At 34.3% G+C, this 23,335-nt stretch overlaps 1 protein-coding gene across 1 annotated transcript in view; it reads left to right on the forward strand.

Annotated features, from left to right (window-relative positions):
* The window catches only part of PHIP (PHIP subunit of CUL4-Ring ligase complex), a gene marked incomplete at both ends in the record, with an annotated part of 112,828 nt that overhangs the window by 59,274 nt on the left and 30,219 nt on the right, over positions 1 to 23,335 (forward strand). The window contains 8 exons of the mRNA XM_084228648.1: positions 515 to 652; positions 1,283 to 1,466; positions 5,210 to 5,327; positions 10,182 to 10,322; positions 12,681 to 12,757; positions 14,918 to 15,149; positions 20,788 to 20,907; positions 23,082 to 23,189. Coding sequence (XP_084084774.1) covers positions 515 to 652; positions 1,283 to 1,466; positions 5,210 to 5,327; positions 10,182 to 10,322; positions 12,681 to 12,757; positions 14,918 to 15,149; positions 20,788 to 20,907; positions 23,082 to 23,189 — 1,118 coding nt within the window. The remainder of the gene's footprint in view (positions 1 to 514; positions 653 to 1,282; positions 1,467 to 5,209; positions 5,328 to 10,181; positions 10,323 to 12,680; positions 12,758 to 14,917; positions 15,150 to 20,787; positions 20,908 to 23,081; positions 23,190 to 23,335) is intronic.

Raw genomic sequence — 23,335 nt, forward strand, 5'->3', positions numbered from 1 at the left:
TTTTCAGTAACTTACAAATGGACTTCCTTTCTATATTAGACTTAGTATTGACATATGTATATATTATTTGAGGAAATGAAGGGCAGCAGCTAATTCCTGCATGGGTAGTTCAGAAAGATTCACAAAGGAAATATCATGGAGATGCCCTTTTAGTTGATACTTGAAGTATATTAGTGTTTATCATGTTTATACTTTTAGTGGGAATATTGTGGTCAGCGCTCTAAAGCATAAAGTTGTTTATCCTATTGGGAGAGCAGAAGAGTCTGATTGAGTTATTGTAAGGACTATATGAGTGAGTGAATCATAGTAAAAACTTAGTAAAATTTAGGTATTACATTTTTAATAATAACTTTTATAGTTTAATATTGAAAGGAGCATGGTTTTAGTTTTACTCCCATCACCATTTTCATTTAAGTAGAATTCATATTTAATTCAGGACTCAGTGTGTGATTAATTAATATGGTTTGTGAAGTTGACAAAGTAATGACCTTAGCTTTGATGTGTTATTACTTAGGACTGAACCAAGTTTTAAGTCAGCAAGCAAATCAGGAGATCAGCCCACTAGACAGCATGATTCAAAGACTACAGCAGGAGCAAGACCTGAGACGTTCTGGTGAAGCAGGCATCAGTAATACCAGCCGTATAAGTAGAGGTAAACAGTGATTCTTTTAAGTGAAATATTTAAGTCATTCTAAACTTTGACAGTTGAGAACTAATTCAGTTATGGGCATCCAGGAAATAAAATACTTGGTTGTCAGAATAATGTCTTTGAAGAATATAATGATCTAAGAAAATGTTAATCATGTAAGGTTTCAAACTGGATAATGCTATGTTTTTTTATTTCCATATTTCCTGTAGTAAACATGTAGAACTTAGAAAACTTTAAAAATAAATTTATTCAGTAGTTTATGAAATATATGCAAAGCCACATTCTCAAGTATATTACCAAACTTCAAGAAAAAAGTTATAGCAAATATTTGAACCATGAATTCCCCTCCGTTTGTCTGTTTTTTGCTGCTTCTATAGTTTTCACAGAAAATAATTCATGTTTGTTTTTAAGTAATGATTTTAAGTTTTGGGCCTTAATAGTCAAGGATTGTAAATCATTAGCTTATTATCTGTATAGCTATGTTGTAAACTTTTACTTGTGATTTAGTTCTTGACTTGGTAATTTAATTATTTGCCACCTTTTGAAGTTTCATGTGGAAGATGCAACAGCTTTTTCTGTATAAGCTAATGGAAAAAGATTTCTAAATATAACTTGTTAATTTTTTTCACTTAGGCTCTGTAAGTTCTACCTCAGAGGTTCATTCACCACCAAATGTAGGACTAAGACGTAGTGGACAAATTGAAGGTGTACGGCAAATGCACAGCAATGCACCAAGAAGTGAAATAGCCACAGAACGAGATCTTGTAGCTTGGAGTCGAAGAGTGGTGGTACCCGAGCTTTCAGCTGGTGTAGCCAGGTAAGGGGAGTTATGAATTTTTATTAACTGCAGTTGTTTGTGTTTACTTTGAATTATATCTTCAAAATACCTTTTAAATGCTACCTTTCCTTTCAAATTTATCTGAAATATTATGTTTTTAATTATTCATGCCTCAGGAAAAATTAAACTTGAATGTCTTTTTCTGTAAATGATATGAAAGGAAATGGGTTAATGTGAATGGGAGGAAATCATAAATTTGAATTGACCAAATAGATTTTATCAAGGAGCATATTTAAATCTTAGTTTGTCTTTTTTAATTGTCTCTTAAAACACTTTTCATAAAGTTAATTATAATTAAGTTTATGGATTTTACTAATTATTCACATACCATTCAAAGGCATAGTGAAAATACATTCTATTTATTGGTAAATATGGAAGTATTGGTTTGATACAATCTTATTATCATGTTTCATGTTAAGAGCAAACTTTATGTCTAGGTCATTTGATTCTTCAGTAATGAAAATAGACCAATTAATACTGTGACCCTGGCTAATAATCACTATATACTGTAACACTGTAAGTAAAGTGTTACAGTATATAACACTGTAACTGTAACACTGTAAGTAAAGTGTGAAAATCATATGAATTTGACTTTAGGATTCCCTAGTTCTTAAACTAAAATGGTAATAATAATTATGTAATTAAAATAATTATTTTCTAAGTATGAATGTTGTATATAGACATATCATGCATTATGTTTGGTCATTACTTCATATTTATGTTAGGATTAAGTACATACTGATTTGAACAGTAACTTTATCTGATGACAGATATACCCCGATATCCTTAATAAACAGTATACTCTCAATAAATTTTTAATTGGGTTCTTTCTTTTTAATTGCAATGTTAAGGTTTGAAGATGATGCACTCAATACTCATCTTTTAAAAACCGTTCTGAAGTAATTGAGAAATAACAAGAGTAAGATAGATATGATAATCAGAACATTACTTATTGATATAGCTGTGAAAAATGTGGCTTTTATATGCATGAAAGTGTGCTTCTAATACTGGACTCCAAACACAGGTAGCACTGGACCAAGAGTTTTTCCCCATGTGAGGCAGTGTCTTTAAAATGCAGAGCAGAATGTGTACACTGCATACTGGGGCATAGGACTGAGTTATGCTAAGTTGTTTTTTTCTTTCCAGTGCATATCAATTAATTCACTCTAATTCTTCTGGAGAAAAATGAGTAAGGAGGTGAAAAGAGGCCAGGAGTAGGTTGCTGATTGGTGGTAGAGATCCTTGTACATTGAAGGAATCACTAGGTATAGGGAAGATTTCTAGTTCTCCAGGTAGCCACTTTTTCATCTCTTTTTCTTTAATCCTGTGGTCAGATGAGGCTGTGGCCATAACTTCAAAGGATAGTCTATCTTCCTAGAGCTTTGATTACCACACTTAGGTCTGTTCCTTTGAAAATCTTTTTGGAGGCTACCATTTGTGGCCAGTAGTTTAAAGTTTAGTCCTAGAAGGTTCTTAAATTGGTCCAACCATTATGTTAATTAAAATCAAATACCATTGTATAGCCAACAAAGGATTGATAACTAGTATATAAGAATGTGCAAAACTCTCAAAAGTAAACATACCCAATCAGAATGTGAACAAAAGACTTGATCAGGCATTAATTATATCAGAGAGGATAAATGGCAAGTAAGCAAATGAAATGGTATTCAGAAATGGTATTCAACATCATCAGCCATTAGAGAAGAAAATAATCTCTATATAGCTTTCAGAATTTCTAAAACCACAAGGAAATAATCTCTGTATAACTATCAGAATTGCTAAAACGTAGTGACATTTCCACATGCTTGGAGAGGATATAGAGAAACTGGATTAGTCATGCATTGCTGGTGGGATTGTAAAATGATACATGAAATGATGCAACTGTAAAACAATTTGGCACTTTATCAAAAACCTAAACATGCAATTGTAATATCCATTATGACAATTTGGAGATTTAGCCCAAACAAATGAAAACTTAAGTTCATAAAATAACCTGTACACAAAAATGTATTAGCTTTATGTGTGAGAATCCAAACCTAAAAACAAACCTCCATGTCCTTGATTGGGTCATTGTTTAAACAAACTGTTAGATCCACACCATAGAATATTTATCTGCAATTAAATGTATCAACCTACTTATAAAACATCTAGAATGAATTTTGAGGGAATTAACACTGAATGAGGAATCATTCTCAGATGTAACCTTCCATTATAGGTTATTCTTGAAATGAGAAAATTAGAAATGGAGAAAAGATTAGTGATTGCTAGGGCTAGAGAGAAGAAGGGCTGAAGAGGAGGAGGAAAGATTGGTATGAAGATGAAAAAGACCCCACAGGGATTTTTATGGTGATGGAAATGTTCTGAATCTTGACGTGGGTACACATGTGATAAACTTGAAAAGGGCACATGAGTTGAAGTAAAACTGGGGAATTCTAAATAATATTGGTGGGTTGTGTCAGTGTCAACATCCAGGTTGTGATATTGTTGTACTATGGTTTTGTCAGGATATTACCATTGGGGAAAACTTCATAAAGGACACAAGGAATGTATTATTTCTTAAAACTATGCGAATTTACAATTACCTCAATAAAAATGTTCATTTAAAAACTACAAATCAATAAAGAACAAACAAAAATTAAATCCAGGTCCATTCTTTTTTGTGAAATTTAAATTCATTTGTTCTTTTTTCCAGTCAGAATTTTGACAGGCCACATAAGAGATTCTATAAGTAAGATGACTATATTAAAATACTTCATTTATAAAATGTCAACATTATAGAGCTGCTCCAAGTTTAAATTTTAACTTCCAACTGTGAAATTAAAGTTTAACTGTGAAGATTAAAGTTTGAATGTTAAATACCCTTATTCAAAAACTTTAAAGCTGTGAGGAATTAAAATAAGAATAAAAATTCTCTTGTTTTCATGACTTCAGATTCAATGAAATTAAAGTTTAAAATTACTGTTTCTCAAATTTTTGTTACTCAGTTTCAGTTTGATGCCTAGATAGAGTTGAATTCTTTTTGGTAGAAGCCCATCTTTAGATGAAGCCCATCTTTCACGAGAGAATGTGTGTGTTACACAGTTCAACCTCAAGGTTCTGTTGTGGATTTTTCTTTTTTGTTCAAGATTTCAACTATCTGTGTGGCACATAAGAATATTGTAACATAAAGCCTATAACTGGCAAATTTTTGGAAACATTTCTTTGGTTTTGGGAGTAGGGAGTACTTAAGTCATTTAATCCTTTTTTTTTTTTAAATTTTTTAATTGTGGTAGCATTGGCTTTCATTTTTGTTGGTATTCTGGAAGTTTAGGATTAATTCTCCTCTCAAGTATTGACACTGTAGTCCACCGCCACCAAATCTCCCATAGTCCACTACTGTAGTCCTTAATGCTTGTGCTCCCTTCCCTCTTTTTTTAATCCCTTCTTCCCCAATGCTTCAGTTCTAGTTACTTTAGGAATAGCCATGTTTCCAAAACCTAATAATTGATTTGCTGTTTCCAAGAAACAAGTTCATGATTAGGTAGTCTTTTTCGAGTATTTCTAGTATTTTCTAGTATTTCAGTCACTTAAAACCAGATGTCCAGAACTCAGGATTTATGAGGTATTGTTATCACATGCTTCCATTTGAAAAGAAAGCATCAGTAGTACACCTTTTTTTTTTTTTTTAAGGAAATCAGTTGTACAATTTTTAAATTAATGTGTGGCTTTTAATTCTCTTTCAGTAGGCAGGAAGAATGGAGAACGGCAAAAGGAGAAGAAGAAATAAAGACATATAGGTCAGAAGAGAAAAGAAAACACTTTACTCTTCCAAAGGAGAGTAAAATACCCACTGTATCAAAGGTAAATAATAATTGCTTTAATGTTCAATATTTCTATAATGACTATTTTAAGGCCCTTTTATAACTAAAACGTTTACTATTAATTACTGAAATACTGAAATAACAGCTAATTCTTGATTATCTCCTGCTTTCTAGCGCTTTTCCTCATGCAGTTTGTTACATGCTCATTAAAACTAATAATTATACTGTAAACTTAAGCAAGATCTTTTTTTAAGTTCGCCATCATTGGTTGTACACACTTAATTTTTTTTTTTTAAAGATTTAATTATTTATTTACACAAGCACTGGGTGCAGTCAGAAGCGCGGGAGGGTGAGAGAATTCACCAGAGCCAGAGCGGGGAGCAGAGCAGGCAGACTGACAAAGTACACTAAGGGGAGCAGCCTGTGGCAGGAGAGTTCTGCACGCCATGTGGGATCCTCGCCTGGTGGCCGGGGATCGAACCGGCGCTGCAGAGGCTGTGGGCAGCTTCGCAACCCAGTGCTCAACCACTGCGCCACCGGGGAGGCCCCCCACACTTAATGTTTTGATGATTTTTCTGTCATGCTTTTTTTTTTTTTGCTGTTGTGTATTTGTTATTGTAGGTAATCAAGTCAGCTATAAATAGCTGTTAAAATAGGTAATCAAGTCAGCTATAAATAGTTGTTATAAATAATGGTTCTTTTTTGCATTGAGAGAAGTAAAATGTGTCTATTTGTGCCCCATTGGTTTGTCCTTTTAAATCAGGATAAACTTACAGATACAGTGGGTTTTAATTAGTCATACCCTAATCTGGGAGAGGTAAGTACTTAACTCCTTGAGTGTCAAGGAATCAAAATTCTTCTACCACTTTTTTTTTTTTTTAAACCATCTTAGCATGAAAGCCTCAGAGCCTTAATATCTGAAATTGAGGAAAATGATACGGAACAACTTTTCAATCCGTTTCTAAGCAACAGTGTAAATAAAGAAGTTAACTGGGTTTAGACCCAACTTGGTGCTCCTTCCTTTTTTTATTTGCCTTCCTTAAACATTCTAAATTAGTCTTGTTTTCAGGACTCTCTTTTCTTAACAGTGTTGAAGTAGTCCTTTGCTATTTTATGTTTTCCTTTACTAAGGTCATCATACCTTAGGATCATTAGGAACTCACTTCTAGAATTCCTGTTAATATAAACAGAAATAGTGTTTTATTTTGGGAAAGGGGTTTGTTGGTTAATTCTTTCTTTCCATAGTGACTGGAAAGCATACCTTTTTCTATATCCTTTGCTCAGGATCCAGGGAAGTAGGGAAATAGACTCATATAATGATTGTGATGTGTCATTGCTACTACCTTTATGGATGGAATATGGTGATGTCTTTAAAAGACAAAGGATATGTTTATCTTTTGATCCCGTAGTGCTACTTTGAAGAATGTGTTTTAGAAAGAAAAGTAAGGATATGAATGTTTGTACCTATATGTGTCTGTATGTGTGCGCATGCACGTACCTGCATTCATACTTGCACACAAGTACTTATGGTGTCTCCTTTGATACAAGCTGGAATAATTTTAGTGTCCTTTGGAGGAAGAATAGTAAGAATGTTACAACATCTACATACCTATATTTTGCAGCTTATTAAAGAAACTAGTTAAAGATCATTCCCTGTTTTGGAGAAATGATGATATGTTATGTGAAAGAGCAAGTGGAACAGTAATGTTTATAGCAGGACTCATTTTTATTTTCAGTGTTAAAAGAATAATGTTTAGAAAAAATACCCACTGGGCTACTAGTTTATAGTCACAAATGTAGAAAGTATGGGATACCAACTTTCAACTCAGAGTTGCAATGATTTTTTTTTCCTTTTAATGACAATTATCAAGGTACTTACTGAAGTATATAAGCTAGAAGTATAAATTAATATAAAAGTGTTTATTTTTAAGATTTTTTTATTCAAGTAACCTTGTATTCTATAAATTTCTGGTCTGCATCATTATAAATCAGCACCTTCAAAGTCTAATTCCATCCTTTGCTATACCCTCTGCTTTTGGTAACCACTAATAGATTATAGTTGCACGTTATTTCATTTTTTATACCTTAATTTCCCAAAATTTTCACAAAATTGCAGAACCCATCGGTAATCCTTTTAGAGTTTGTGGAGTAATGTCTTATATGTGAAAATGTCATATTTCAATTGGCCATTTCAACTAGCTACTCTTCAAGAGTAAGGGTGAGTGTAGGGAGGAGTTTTAATGACAAAAAGTAGTTGCAAGGAGGGAACTAGAGAGTGTAGGTGGATGGCGGAACAGGGAATGATTGAATTCAGATTGTTTTATAAGTCTAGAAGTGTATACCTTGACTATACCCTGATTCCTCCCTTATACAAGCAAATCCTTTTTTAGAAATATAAAGCAATTCTAGATTTTTCCTCTTTTTTTCTATCCTGCAGTACAATATTACCACCCAATATACTTGTGAAGCTAGAACATGATGGGGAAGAAAAATCTACACTACAAATGAACTTACATGGCTTGTATAGGGGAAAAAACTAATGGGATACACTGAAAAGATAGTCAGGATAGTATGTTGGAAACATGATGTGGTAACAAGCAATTTTGGAAAGGATCCTCTTAGAAATATTAGTAGAAAAACATTGTTATTAAAATAGAATTCAGTGGATGTGTTGAATAAAAGAAAAAAGTGAAAAATAAGTTAGTAAACTGGAAACTCAAGTTGAAGTACTTTTCCAAAATTCAACAATAAGGAATAAAATACAGGGAAATAAGGGAAATTTATCGTGTGTGTGTGTGTGTGTGTGTGTGTGTGTGTGTGTGTGTAGGGGGGAGGAAAGAGTTGAAGACATAGTGAACCAGAATCTCTAGATTATCCTGATTCAGCAAATGCATAGTATGCCAAACAGGGTAAAGAAGGAAAAAATATAAATAGAATTAGAAAAATTAAAATTTAACTACATATATTTGAGAACATCTAAAACAAAAGGATATTTTGTTTCTGAAGAGATAAAGTATATCACCTTAAATTAACAGGAACTTGATTGTTACACATTCTATTTTGTGTAAACAAAATGGATTCTACCGTACATCCAGAAGAGATATGGGGAAGTCATTAATCAGCACCTACATTAAGAAAATTGGCTATCACCCCAATATAATAACATTTGTTCCAATTTCTGGTTGGAATGAGTGTCCTGGAGCCAAGTACTAACATGCTTTGGTTCAAGGAATGAAAAGTCACTTGTAAAGATGATAATGCCAGTGGAACCACGCTGCTTGACATTCTGGATTGCGTCTTGCCACCACCTCATTCAATGATAAACCCTTGCATTTACCCCTCCAGGACATAAACAAAATTGGTGGTTTTTGGTAGTGTCCCTGTGGGCCCAGTGGAGAGTGGTGTGGCTCAAAGTTGGCAGGGTGGTCACCTTTGTAGGTGAAGTTAAGTCTGAAATGCCCCATGAAACTTTGAGTAAATCTCTTCGTGGAGACATTGTGGGCTTCAGTATCAAGAAAATGTCAGTCAGAGGTATTCTTGTCAGCATGGCTTGGTGATGGCAAAAATAACCCACCAACATAAGCTGGGGGCTTCACAACTCAGGTGATTATCCTGAGCCATTCATCCAAATAAGTGCTGGCGTTAAGTATTGGATTGTCACAGAGCTAACACATAGCTTGCAAGTTTGATAACTGAAAGGAGTTTCATCACTAGTTTGGGAAGAAATTGGGACATAACCCAGTCTTGAAATTTGATGATGTTACTATTAATGAGTCCTAGCAAGTCCATGTACATTGAGAGCTTTTGTGGTTATCCTCTTTTATGTCATTTTACTATTTATGACTTGAGGCAATGTTGACAAAGCAAGGGACAAGAAGGCTGCTGGAGCTGACAAGGGCACCAAAAATCCACCCAAGAAACTCAGGAAGCTAAATGAATATGATCCCTAATGCTTACCAACCCATTTTAAATCAGTACTGAAAGAACAGTCTCAAAATTATTTCTTTCAGATGGCCATTTAAGTTGGATAGTGACAGAGTAGTTAATAATAACAGTGAAGGTTAATGATAACAATAAAATGAAGGAAAGGAGATGGGTATGTATGTACCCGAGGGATCGAAGGGAGGTTACTGAATAAGTACTTTTTAATGGAAACAATTTTACCAAAAATATGTTAAGAACTTTGAGACCCTTTTAAACCAGTTTACTAGAGAATTTAAAAAAAATTAGTATATAATTAGAGATTTAAAGGTGTGAGGACATTATTATAGGTTCAAAGTTATTTTCTGTCCACCCTTTAAAAATAGTGCTGCTTTTTCTTGTACATAACTTATTGTATGATTTGTTGCATGTTACAGTGTGTGCATAAGTCTAATTTCAACTTTTTTAAAAGGTAATCTTCAGTATTTTCCCTTTAATTTCAGTATTTTAAAGTTGGTTTTCTTTTATTTCAGTGTATATTCATGCTAGGTGTTCTCTCATCTGTTGCAGCTTCCCACTTCCATCTGCAGCAGAAGAGAGACAGCTAGCAACCTGTGATACTGTGACATTTTTGTGGCAGTATAGCCGTTGTGATCATAATTTTGGATTCAGTTTGCCTTTGTGTTACATATGCCTTGTAACATTTTCCTCCTGTCTGTCTGTTCTGTAGGTTTGTGTTAGGCTTACTCTGTTACTATGAATCTTTGTATCACTTAATCAGAGAAAAAAAAGTTTGCAAAAATGAATTTCATTATAACAAATAAACCTCTGATTTATCTTCATTTAATTTTTCAGTTGGTACTATATTTCATTTACATGGCATCATAATAGGACTGCATTTTTATAATTAAATCATAACTTTCTAAAAATCATGCTCTTTAAGCAAACTGCAAATGAATTTACTTTTTTCCAGAATCATGCTCATGAGAATTTATTAGATCTTGGAGAATCCAAAAAGCAGCAGGCAAATCAACACAATTACCGTACAAGATCTGCATTGGAAGAGACTCCTAGACCTTCAGAAGAGATAGAGAATGGCACTAGTTCTTCAGATGTAAGCTCTTAGCATAGTCATAAATTTATTTCCTTTGTTACTTAATTTTTTAATGACTTTCACATATTTCAATTTCTAGCTATAATGCAAACAAAACATATTTAGGTATTAAAATGACAATGATAGCTTCCTTTTACTGAAGGCCTACTATCTATGTTCCAAGGATGGCACACACATTTTATAGTCTGAAATCAACAAAACATATGCATGTGATTACTCCTTTTTTATAAGTGAGAGATCTTACGCAAAGATGTTTAGATTACACATTTACTTAATTATTAAGTGATAGAGCAGAGATTAAGCCTGGGGTTTTTGTGTGGGTTTTTTTTTTTTTTTTTAAACTCTGTAAAGCCAGGCTTTTTAAATGCTACCATGAAACTTTAGTCTGTAATTGTAATAACTAGTCAATAGGTATTTGTCAATTTTGATTAGTTTTTAATCTATATTAGTTTATAGCTTTCTTAGTACATTCCTTATGTATTATTATGTTTAATTATTTCCATAAAGATCATTTTCCCTACTAAATTGCCTATTCCTTCAGCACAGATCATTAGTTCCCAATCACAAAGAAATGATTCCCACTTACAGCAATCTCTCTTTCCTCCCCCAGTTAGGTCAGAGACTCTGTGATCTTAGATATTAATTACTATACATTTTTGAATCCGTGTTCTGTTTTGCAGTATTAGACATATATGGGATTTCTCTGAGTATATTCTCTATGGACAAGCTAATATTTACTCAGACTAAGAGTATTCTAACCACAATTTAAAAGTTATTCTCCAGTGGTTGTTAGAAAATATGCTAATTATATGAACTTGACACATGACATCTTAGATGTACACACACAAAAATAAAAAAAAGATGTGGGCTTATAAAGTACTTCTTTATTTTACATGATATGTTCTTTTCGATATTGTTTTTTAATAATATTTTGATATGATTTAGTTTATTAGAAACTTTTCATGTATATCAATTATATTTGAAAATACTACTAAATCCTTCATTTGTCTTTAAACCTAATTTATGTCTTAACCTTTTAGGGCATTTGAATCAATTTCTAAGGAACACGTTGAGAACAGTGTCCCCTTGGGCACAGTATATTAATGGAAAGAATCCCTTTTTGTTTCAAATGTTTAGTACTTCAATATAGTATCTTAATTTTGTCTATGGAATGTAGAAATATACACTAAGGTTGGGAGTAATCAGCATTTGTTTTAGATTTCTTTTAGTTGTATTAACTGGAGATTAAGTTTGTTGAATGTAGATGATTTTGATGTTTTCATATTTGCTTAGTTTCTTAAAATCTGGAATAGTTATGTAATTCACACTTATTTGTTATTAATACATCATCAAGGAAAAACTTTTCTCCCAAAATATACTCGTTAATTAATAAAGGAATACTTCTCAGTATCCTCTTGAATCATGATTTGAATGTGCCCAGCAAGTAATAATACTGAAACATTCTTAGGAGATTTGAAGCTTTGTAGTAATATGAACTAGTTTAAATCAGACTTTGTTGCTTGTTAATTATACTGCCTTGGGCAAATTTCCTAACCTTTGGCTTTTTAATTTAAATAACTGCTCCCTTTCACCATCAGTGTTTTGTTAAAACTATATATATATATATATATACACACAACGTTCTTAGAATAGTTTCTGACATTAACAAAAGTTTGATTAATGCTAACTACTATTTTCATTAAATCATAGTTTATTTGAATGAGGGAGAAATTTTGTAAAATTTTGTAACCCCCCAAAAAATAATTTTTGTAAAGAAAATTACTTCCCAGGTAATATTCTACATTAATTAATGTATATTTACTTCAGAGAAACAGTTTTTGGATAGTTTTTAATCTGCTACCATTAGCATGAAGTATATCAAAGTTGAAATATCACTTCTATGTATCATATATAAAGCTATTTTGATAATGATAAAAGTTTATAATTTTCAGCTTCTCAGGGCATCTGTAGAAAAAGAAAGCTTAAATTTTTCAAAAGGCCTCAAAATTGAATTCAAATGTAAACTGTAGAATTTGGTATTATTCAATCTAGAAGATATGTTATGAGGCATTTAAAAAGACAGTGAGCAAAAAGCAAAAATACATTAACCATGTGAAAGATTGCTCTGAATCCGGTATTAATAAATATTAATTACATCTTTAGATACATTTAATATTAAATACATTTTATGATTTTTTTAACATAAAAATGTAAGACCTGTCTGCAACTAATTTGAGTCAGGTTTTAATTTAAATATGCTAATGTGATTGGAACTAGTAGCTATTACTGCTATTTTTAATAATCAGAATATTGACTTGTAAAATTACACAATAAAATATGTATTCAAATATCATATAGGAGGGTGAAGTTGTTGCTGTCAGTGGTGGAACATCAGAAGAGGAAGAGAGAGCATGGCACAGTGATGGCAGTTCTAGGTAACTTAATAAATATTTATTTCTCTAAATGTAATATAAAATCTTTAGAAATCTGAAGATTCATTTTTACCAACAATATATTTCAAAGTCTCTTTGGGATAAAAGTTGGTCCTTCTTCAGAAATTCTTTGTAGCTGTCCAGATTATGGGAGATTTTATTTCGGACATGTTTTCTCTAGTAGGGAAAAAAAGGTGGTTATTGCAACTAAATCTGCAAATATGATCCTTTTAATTTAATTTCTTGTTGTGGTTAATATTTTTTTCCTGAATACTGAACCACAAACTACTTTCATTACTGGTTTTGAGAAGTATTTAAGCATCAAATGAAAGTAATAAAGTCTTGTAGAATTATATACTCTTAATTTGTTGAATGTCAATAATGTTTTGTTTCAATGAGAAAATTTCTCCTGTCAGTCCCACCTCATTTGACCATGTAACTGAAATTTGCTTCAATTCCTTATGCTGGTGATTGACATTGTTACAGGGCTGATGGAAGTTCTTAGTAGCAGGACAGTACAGCTTTGTGGAATGATAATTATGTTTAGCACCTTATACTTACTTACTCCAAAAGTGCCAAAGAGGTGGAGGCTTTCACAATTTGTTTTACCAGTTTTAGAATCATGAGCGTTCTTATTCCCACAACAATGAGCCCTGGTCAATTGCCCTTGGTTAATGTTTGGTAGTTTTCTGTATTTGAAACAGAGCAGTGATGGAAAACCTTACTTTCTTTTGGCTTGGCAGTGAAAATAGAGTATGTCCAATCTTAAAGATTTTTATATTGGATGAGCAGTGATGGCTTCAGCAATCCAGGGCATTTATAGTGAAGCACATGGACTCTGGGATTTATAGGTAAATAGGCAGTAGATCTTCTGGAACAGTTTTTTAATGCCCAAGAGAACAGTTGCTATGATTATTTGCTAGGTGCCAGTTATAATCACCATAACTGGTGTTAGTATAAATAAAGTCTAATTAGTTGAGAACAGCCTGTTTATTTATTATTGAATAGATATTTGCTTTGTAGATGCATTCCCATGCATCCAGAAAAATGTCTGAAAATATCTTTAATTTAAGTACATTAAAATCATTTCAAGTTTAAAAATGAAGTCATAAAATCATACTTGAAAGCACCTTAATTATTTGCTTGTTATATGTGGTGCTTATTCTTGGGGAGATGAAAGTAAATACCTATCAAAGACTTCTGGGGTAAGGAAAGTGGTTTGGTAATGGAATAAGATTAAAAATGTGCCCTGTTTGTAATTTTTAGAGGATAAAGTTCATACATTACTAATCTAGGCATAAACTGATTATTGATATTAGCATGGTATATTATAGATAAATAGATTCCTTTGAAGCACATTTTTTGTAAACCTACAGAATCAAGCAATTAAATATTATGTACTAAAATTAAAACAAGGTAACAGTTCTTTATTGTGCGACATCAGCTCAGTATAACTTAGGTCTACTAAAGTAAACTTAAAAAAATTAGCATACATGATTAGTAGTAAGTGATTCATAAAATACTAAGGGCTGTATTTATCTGAATCATGGCATTCTTGGAATTATAAGAGGGACCTTAGGTGTAGATAATTGCTGAGTTAAGTTTTCATGGATAGCCTCATTGGGCAGGAATACTTCTGACAATGCCAGTTAAGTATCCATTTACCCTGAAGGCACCAATACTCCACCTTGGCAGTTCACCTTGTCAAGAGCTTCCTCTCCCCACCCCCTACCCTCCAAAAAAGGAATCTATGAGTATGCCTTTTCCCCTGAATAATAACCTCCTGTGCTATCCAAACCCGTACTGTTGCTGGAAATGAGGAATGGTGGCTTTCTGCTTCTTTTTATAAGCCTTAACGTATTTTGAACATATATCACACTTAGAAATCAATATTTGTTTTAAATCATAAAAGGCATTTAGGTTCATTGTTTCGTATAAAACTGTGACCTTATTTATTTATTTTGCTTCAGTAAGTTAAGCCTACAAAATTTTAAGAAAGTAATTTGATGGTGATTTGAAAGTTAAAGAAATATTTTGTTTATTAAGTATGTATGTACTGTTTTGTCATTCCTCTTTATTAAGATTTTTCTTTACATTTTCATAAAACAAAATCTAAAAGTATATTTTTTGAGTGTGGTAATTTTTAAATCCTTTTTCTTCTAGTGACTACTCCAGTGATTATTCTGACTGGACAGCAGATGCTGGAATAAATCTGCAGCCACCAAAGAAAGTTCCTAAACATAAAACCAAGAAAGCTGAAAGCAGTTCAGATGAAGAAGAAGAATCTGAAAAACAGAAGCAAAAACAGATTAAAAAGGAAAGAAAAAAAGCAAATGAAGAAAAAGATGGACCAATATCACCAAAGAAAAAGAAGCCCAAAGAAAGAAAACAAAAGGTTGCATTTTTAAAATATAAATTAATGTTTTCTGTGAAAATATAAAGCTTACATGGAAAAAGTGCAGTTGAACATAAACATTGTTGAGGTGTACCAGCAAGTAATAATACAAAAGGCTGAGATATATGCATGCAGTAGTAAATTATGTCAAAATGTGTTTACTCAAATTGTAGATATATTACCATGTGATAATATTGAAATGTACAATTCTCATTCTAAATATGAAGCACTTAATCTTACAGTAGCAGATTTTTCTTGATAATTCAGTGGTTTTCATTTATTTATGCAAAAAAATGCTATAAAACTGAGGTTTATTGATCTTTTAATTGGCTTTACTTTTTAACCAATTGCATTGTTATCGCTGTAAATGATGAAAAACAGGGAGAACATCACCTGAAGAAATGTGTATCATTGAACATATGCACATCGGAATCTAAGTGAGATAATACTGTTGTAATCAGCCTTCATTAGTTTACAGAGTATGAACTTCTTAGATCAGTAGTAGTATTAGTTTAATTGTTACATTTTCCCAGTCTCTGGATAATTTGAGACAGATAAGAAAAAGTAAGAGATACAGGGGCCTCCCCTGTGGCACACCGATTGAGCGCTGGGTTGCAAAGCTGCCTTCAGCCTCTGCAGCGCCAGTTTGATCCCCAGCCGCTGGGCAAGTGTCTTGCATGGCGCATACACCTCTCCTGCCGCCCGCTGCTCCCCTTAGCGGTGTACTTCGTCAGTCTGCCTGCTCTGCTTTCTGCTCTGGCTCTGGTGAATTCTCTCACCCTCTCGTGCTTCTGACTGTACCCAGTGCTTGTATAAATAAATAAATAAATCTTTAAAAAAAAAGAAGAGAGAGATAACATGTTATAGAAATAAGATCTATCTGCTCTTATGGATTTGGAATTCTTTAAAAATATGAGCTATTTAGCTTTTACTTTAAAGTAAATGAAAGGGACATATATTCTATTCCCCAAGCATATTTGGTTAAACAACGGGAAGATTTTTTTTTTTAAATCACTGCCATATTTAGAATTAAATATAAATTCTCCTTTGTAGAGTTAAATACTAGGGAGACTGTAGGGCTTTTAATCCCTAGAGAGCTTTGAAAAATTTTAAGACATCTCCAAGTATTGTATCTGCCTCAGTTGAGTTCTTGTTTCAGCTTTATAATTATGAATTACTTTAATTTGGATTTCACAGCCTGCTCTTCTTGTTGTTACTTTGCCTTTATCTAAGGAAGATTTATCAGAAAATGCCACATATTTGCCCACAATTTTTCTATACTGTTTTGTCAGTGATGATAAATGTAGGCTGATATATTATTTTTTTGCAGTAGACAGATTGATTAAAGAAAATTGATTAGCCATCTAACTGGCTAATAAGGTAAACCTCTTTTTTTCATTTCAAGACTGTTTTGATGAGCTTTTGAAGTTTGTAGCATTATGTTCCTGTGAGAAGATAATTCTTTTGTCCCGAGATTGCAGTTTACTTTATCTGGTCTGCCTTGATTTGATAATTATGCAGTCTCACATCTGGATCCACTGTTAGCATATTTTAATTTCACTGTTTACTTAAAGTACAGTTGTGGGATATATTCACTACTAAATTTATGTGGGGCAGATTTTAAATATTCTAAGATAAGGATATTATAGACTGTTCTTTGTTAGCAAGGTTTGGCGCTAGTCTTTCAGAGGCTCTAACAGTAAGGGGAAATTATTTTTATTCTTTAGTCATTTTCTTAAATATACTATTTCTCTTTTGATGCATAGTTATAAAGTTGGAAAGTAAGTGAGAGGTCATTAAGTGGTTGATAGTGCATGTGTCAAAAAATGAAAATATTTTCCATATGACTAATTCTTTTTGAATTAATTAAGCAAAAAAAAAAAACCATTAATGCAGATATTGAAAATGCTTATTAGGGCCTCCCCGGTGGCGCAGAGATTGAGCGCTGGGTTGTGAAGCTGCCCGCGGCCTCTGCAGTGCCGGTTCGATCCCCGGCTGCTCCCCGGCCACCGGAGGAGGATCCCGCATGGCGCGCAGACCTCTCCTGCCGCCCGCTGCTCCCCTCAGCAGTGTAATTCGGTCCTTCTGCCTGCTCCGCTCCCCGCTCTGGCTCTGGTGAATTCTCTCACCCTCCCACGCTTCTGACTGTACCCAGTGTTTGTATGTATAAATAAATAAATAAAGATGGAATTTCAAAATACTTAAAAAAAAAAAAAAAGAAAATGCTTATTAATTCCTCAGATGTTGTAAAGTCATTTCAGATCATATTTGACATTCCTTATGTTGTTAAGAATGCTGGAAGCCAGAGTAATAGGTCATTTTTAAATGCTTATGGTTAAGAAAGCAATACAGTGAATAAAAAGTTACCTTATAGAGTACTTATTCTAAAAACAATGTGTGATGAACACGATGCTCATGAATACTCAAAAATAGAAACATCAAGTGATCTAATATGCTTAATTGACAAATTGATTTTAAATATATCACAAAAATTGAATCAGGACAGCTTTTATCAGTTTCAGATAAGGACTCTAGAAGAAATGACATTTCAGGTAGACCTATAGTAATTTTTATGGCTTAGAAAGGGAAGATGTCAGGTACTTGTTTCTCAAATCATGAGACTGAACATTTTGAGGAATATTCAGTGCATTTTTACCTCCTAAATGGTTTTAAGTGCTAAGTGACAAAAATCTACTATAACCCAACATTCTTAGTTCTTCAAGAGCTACTGGAGAATAAGATTTATCATTATAATGATTCTGGGCTATGCCACAGTGTTACACTTATTGTTGACGCAGATACCTTCCTTTTAGGAGAAATATTTGCCTAGTAAAATTAATAGTCAATATTGAAAAATAGAATTAACAATTTTCAGATCTTTCCTACTATTTTTTTCTTTTTTACTTAAGTGACAGGAAACCTTTTCCAAACAAACTTTAACCCAAACCCCTCTATGTATAAAAGTGATAAAATCTGTGGGTGTAACTCTAATGTACTCACTGTATAGGATAACGTAATAGCTATTTATAGATAAAATTACTGTTCAGATACCATCAGACAATATCTCAAATTAGAGCAAAGCAAAACTTATTTTCTAAGCTTTCCCCTCAAACCTATGGCATTCCAGCTCTCTTCATCCCAGCAGTGACTTCTTAACAGTTGTCTCTGATATTTTCCTCAATTCCCTTTTCTCTTTTCTCTCATATTCCAATTCTAGTCCATCACAAAATTATCTGTCTTCTACATGTATTCAACACTTGACGATTTCCACTGCTTTCACTATCATGCTTGTGTGAACCACTTTGAACTCTCAGTTGTGTTACTGCAGTAGCTTTCCATCTGTCCTCCTGCTTCGCTGTAGAGGCTGCCGGCAGCTTCGCAACCCAGCACTCAACCGCTGCGCCACCGGGGAGGCCCGGCTTCTACTCTTTTCTTTCTTTTTTTTTTTTTTTTTTTTTTTTTTTTTTAAAGATCTTTATTTATTTATTTATTTATACAAGCACTGAGTACAGTCAGAAGCGTGGGAGGGTGAGAGAATTCACCAGAGCCAGAGCAGGGAGCAGAACAGGCAGAAGGACCAAAGTACACTGCTGAGGGGAGCAGCGGGCGGCAGGAGAGGTCTGCGCGCCATGCGGGACCCTCCTCCCGTGGCCGGGGAGCAGCCTGGGATTGAACCGGTGCCGCAGAGGCTGCGGGCAGTTTCGCAACCCAGCTCTCAACTGCTGCGCCACCGGGGAGGCCCCGGCTTCTACTCTTTTCTAATGGTTTCTAGGGCCTCCCGTGGTGGTGCAGGTGGTTGAGCGCAGCGCTGTGGAGCTGTCCACAGCCTCTGCAGCGCAGGTTCAATCCTGGCCAGCTGGCGAGAATCCCACATGGCACAGCAGACCTCTCCTGTCTCACCCGCTGCTTCCCTCAGCAGTATATTTCAGTCGGTCTGCCTGTTCTGTTCCCCACTCTGTCTCTGGTGAATCCTCTCACTCTCCCGCGCATCTGGCCTGTGCCCCAGTTCTTATATGCATGAATAAATAAATCTTTTTTTTTTATAAAAAGAATAGTTTCTAAAGAAGTCATTATACTTTTTTTGTATAAGGTCAGTTACTCTGCCATTGTATCGTAAAAGTAGCTGTAGACAATACTTTAACAAGTGGGTATAGCTGTCTTCCAATAAGATTTTACTTGTAAAAACAAACAACGGGCAGATCTTTGACTATAGGCTGTAAATTGTACATACCTACTCTGATGCATACAGTGATCCTTTCAAAATATATCAGATTCTATTAATTTTCTGCCTAAAATTTTCCAATAGTTCCATCTCCCATACAATAAATCCTCACATTCTTTATCCCTACCTTAACTCTCCAAGGGGAGTGAGCCTCATGTTTGACAGCGAGACACCAGGGTGTGGTTAATAGGAAGATTAATGTTGAGTATCCACTATAGCAGTGCTTGCTGCAAATAGTATTCTCATATCCCTTTACAATATTGCTTCCTTTTAGTGAACTTTAACCTGCAGTTAGTGTACAAATACTGAACTTAAACATTTTATCAGTTAGATGAAATTTATGTCGTCATAAATACTAAGTTTCGGAAGCTCATTTTTCCTAAACCTCAAGATCATTATGGCCACTTGTGAGTGACAGACAGTAAAACAACTTTTGTTTGAAATAAAATGTTTTTTAATTAGAAGATTATTGTGAAATAATCTTCACAAGAATGTGAAATGGTTACTTTTTAAAAAGAGGAGCTAGGGCCTCCCCAGTGGCGCAGCGGTTCAGTGGTGCAGCGGTTGAGCGCTGGGTTGCAAAGCTGCCCTCAGCCTCTGCAGTGCCAGTTTGATCCCCAGACGGGTCCCACATGGCGCGCAGACCTCTCCTGTGGCACCCACTGCTCCCCTCAGCAGTGTACTTCGTCAGTCGGCCTGTTCAGTTCCCTGCTCTGACTCTGGTGAATTCTCTCATCCTCCCGTGCTTCTGACTGTACCCAGTACTTGTATAAATAAATAAATAAATCTTTTAAAAAAAAAAAACTGCATTTTTTAAAAAAGGGTGGGGGGGAGCTAGAGGCCAAAAAAGAAAATATAAATAAGAATAAAAGGACATGTTGTTGGGTTATGTAGAATGAAAGCCAAGTCTGTGAAAGCCCACTCAAGATACCTTCTGTATCTTGCACTACTCAGTCCATATAAGAGTATCTTGTTTAGTTCTTACTAACTTACAATGATGATTAATATTTTAAAAAAGAAAACACTCAAATGTGTTGATTTGTTACATGAAATGCTTATAAAACTGAAAGAATTTTGTGATGACAGAATGCGACATAGAGCTTATACTTTGATGTTATTGGAAATACTTTATCACCAAGTTTTCTTGTAAATATGGTCTGTAGAATTTTGGTTTATCTAGTACTGTGTTTATGCAGTAATTTGGAGAAATTGGCTGATCTTACTTGTCAGACATTACTGTCATTTTCCCAAAATAAGGTTTTTAATATTTAAAGAATACACATTTTTGCTCAAAGATACCCTTCCCTTTTTTTAAAAAAAAAATATTTAACTGTATCTTTACAGTTATTTTAAAGGGCAGGTTGATAGAGGAATGCATTTATGATAATATTTATTTATAATGTTCTAAATTCTTAGAGATTGGCTGTGGGAGATCTAACAGAAAATGGTTTGACATTAGAAGAATGGTTACCTTCAACATGGATTACAGATACTCTTCCCCGGAGATGTCCGTTTGTACCACAGATGGGTGATGAGGTACTTTTAAGCATTTTAAAGTTTCGTATATTTGTGTCTTTCTAGTAACTTTAAACATTTTGTAGTTCTTGAAACAGGAGAAACAGGACTCTAGAATACTGCAGCTATTTTGTAAAGTATCTCATCTAGATATTTATAGCTACATATGGAAAAAGTATAATTAGGAAAACTAATGATAATCTTATTTTAGACTATGTAAATACTACATTAGCAAAGCTAGGTATGATAAGAGAATGGAAATTTGTTGGCATTTTAAAAACTACTATGTATTTTCAATGAGGGTTTTATTGCTAGTTTTCTTTTTCAAAATTAAAGTATACTAAATCTTTTAGTTAAGAATTATATAAATGAAATTTGGCATTTTATTTTCATTCAATTTTGTTTCATATGTGTTTCATTTCAGTATCTACAATGTTCATAATTTATTAGTCTTTTAAAAAAATCTTAGAGTAAAACATTTCATTTTTAAGAAAATGTGATTTGCTATCTTTTTAGATGATATACTTAGGAACTTGAAATGAAAATGGAAGATCTTAAATGAAAATTTCCTACTCAGGGCTTCATGTGTCCTTATTTTGTGTATAAATGTCAGAGATATGGGGCCTCCCTGGTGGCGCAAAGTGTTAACACACAGCACTTATGAAGCTATCTGCAGCCACTGCAGCAGGAGTTTGATCCCCAGCCAGGGAGGTGAATCATATGGTACAGCATACCTCTCCTGCCTGGTCTGCTGCTCCCCACAGCGGTATATTTCAGTAGATCTGCCTGTTTTGCCCCCACTCTGTCCCTGGTGAATCCTCTCACCACCACCACCCCCCTCCAACACCTCCGGCCTGCATCCTAGCTCTTGTATGCATAAAATAAATAAATCTTAAAAAAAAAAAATGCCAGAGGGCCTCCCCTGGTGGCGCAGGCAGTTGAGCGCTGTGCTGTGAAGCTGTCTGCAGCCTCTGCAGCGCCAGTTTGATCCCAGCTGGCCAGCGAGAATCCCACATGGTGCAGCAGACCTCTCCTGCCTTGCACGCTGCTCCTCTCAGCAGTGTGTTTTGTCAGTCTGCTGTTCTGTTGCCCCTCTGTCTCTGGTGAATCCTGTCACCCTCCCGTGCATCTGGCCTGTACCCCGATTCTTGAATAAATAAATAAATCTTAAAAAAAAATATGCCAGGGATATCTGGTATGTAGAAGATTAACAGTAATAAATTAGGAATTAAAACAGGTAAGTCATTACTTCGCACTGTTACTTCATATAAAGTTCTCACATCTGGAATAATATTAATGATTAAAATGAAAGTAGGATATGGATATATCCAAAAATTTACTTAGAACTAAGTAGCATTTTTAAAAATTTAATAGAATTTTTTTTTTACAGATGGCTATTTTTTAGTACTGAGGAAAACACCTGGTGTCATACTTTCTGTATTTAAGTACCAATTCTACAGAATAGTAGTTAGGAGTCATTTTAAAATTTGACCTTCGTGGGCCTCCCCTGGTGGTGCAGGCAGTTGAGCGCTGCAGTATGAAGCTGTCCGCAGCCTCTGCAATGAGGGTTCGATGCCGGCCAGCCGGCGAGAGTCCCACATGGCGCAGCAGACCTCTGCTGTTGCGCCCGCTCTTCCCCTCGGCAGTGTATATTGTCAGTCTGCCTGTTCTGTTCCCCGCTCTGTCTCCGGTGAGTCCTCTCACCCTCCCGCACATATGGCCTGTACCCCGGTTCTTGTATAAAATAAATAAATAAATCTTGGGGGGGGGGAATTTTGACCTTCGTAAAATTAGGATATTATTTGCCTTGCTGTTTTTATAAGAGTAAAGCACATGTGAAAAAAATTTCTCATTTAACTTTTTCTGTATTTGAAGAAACCGCTTGTAGGAAAGGTAGTGAACAATTAAAGTAGTCTTGATCCATAGTTGTTTATACATCATAGATTAACTTATTTGGAATATATAAAATGACACCAAAAAATAACTATCTTCTTAGTGTATACCCAAAGTAACGTTAAGGGAAAATTTTGGTTATGGTTTTAACATTAGGACAACATGAGGAAAAGAAGATAAAGATATCAAAATATTAGAATTTATTTTAGTTCAAAGGACATTAAATTTTCTTTGCAGTTTTTGCATCTTGAATTAAAGAAAACACATTGAAGTTTTAAACTGTGACTATATTTACTTTCTAGGTTTATTATTTCCGACAAGGACATGAAGCTTATGTTGAAATGGCCCGGAAAAATAAAATTTATAGTATCAATCCCAAAAAACAACCATGGCATAAAATGGAATTACGGGTATGGCGTTTATTATTTAATAACCCAAAAACATGCTGTTATGGGGTATGGAGAAAATTAAATTGAATTTACTCACTATGAGAAACGACCACCGGGCATCCCCGGTGGCGCAGTGGTTGAGCGCTGGGTTGCGAAGCTGCCCCCAT

This window comes from Talpa europaea (genome assembly GCF_964194135.1).
Source record: "Talpa europaea genome assembly, chromosome: 2".
NCBI lineage: Eukaryota > Metazoa > Chordata > Mammalia > Eulipotyphla > Talpidae > Talpa > Talpa europaea.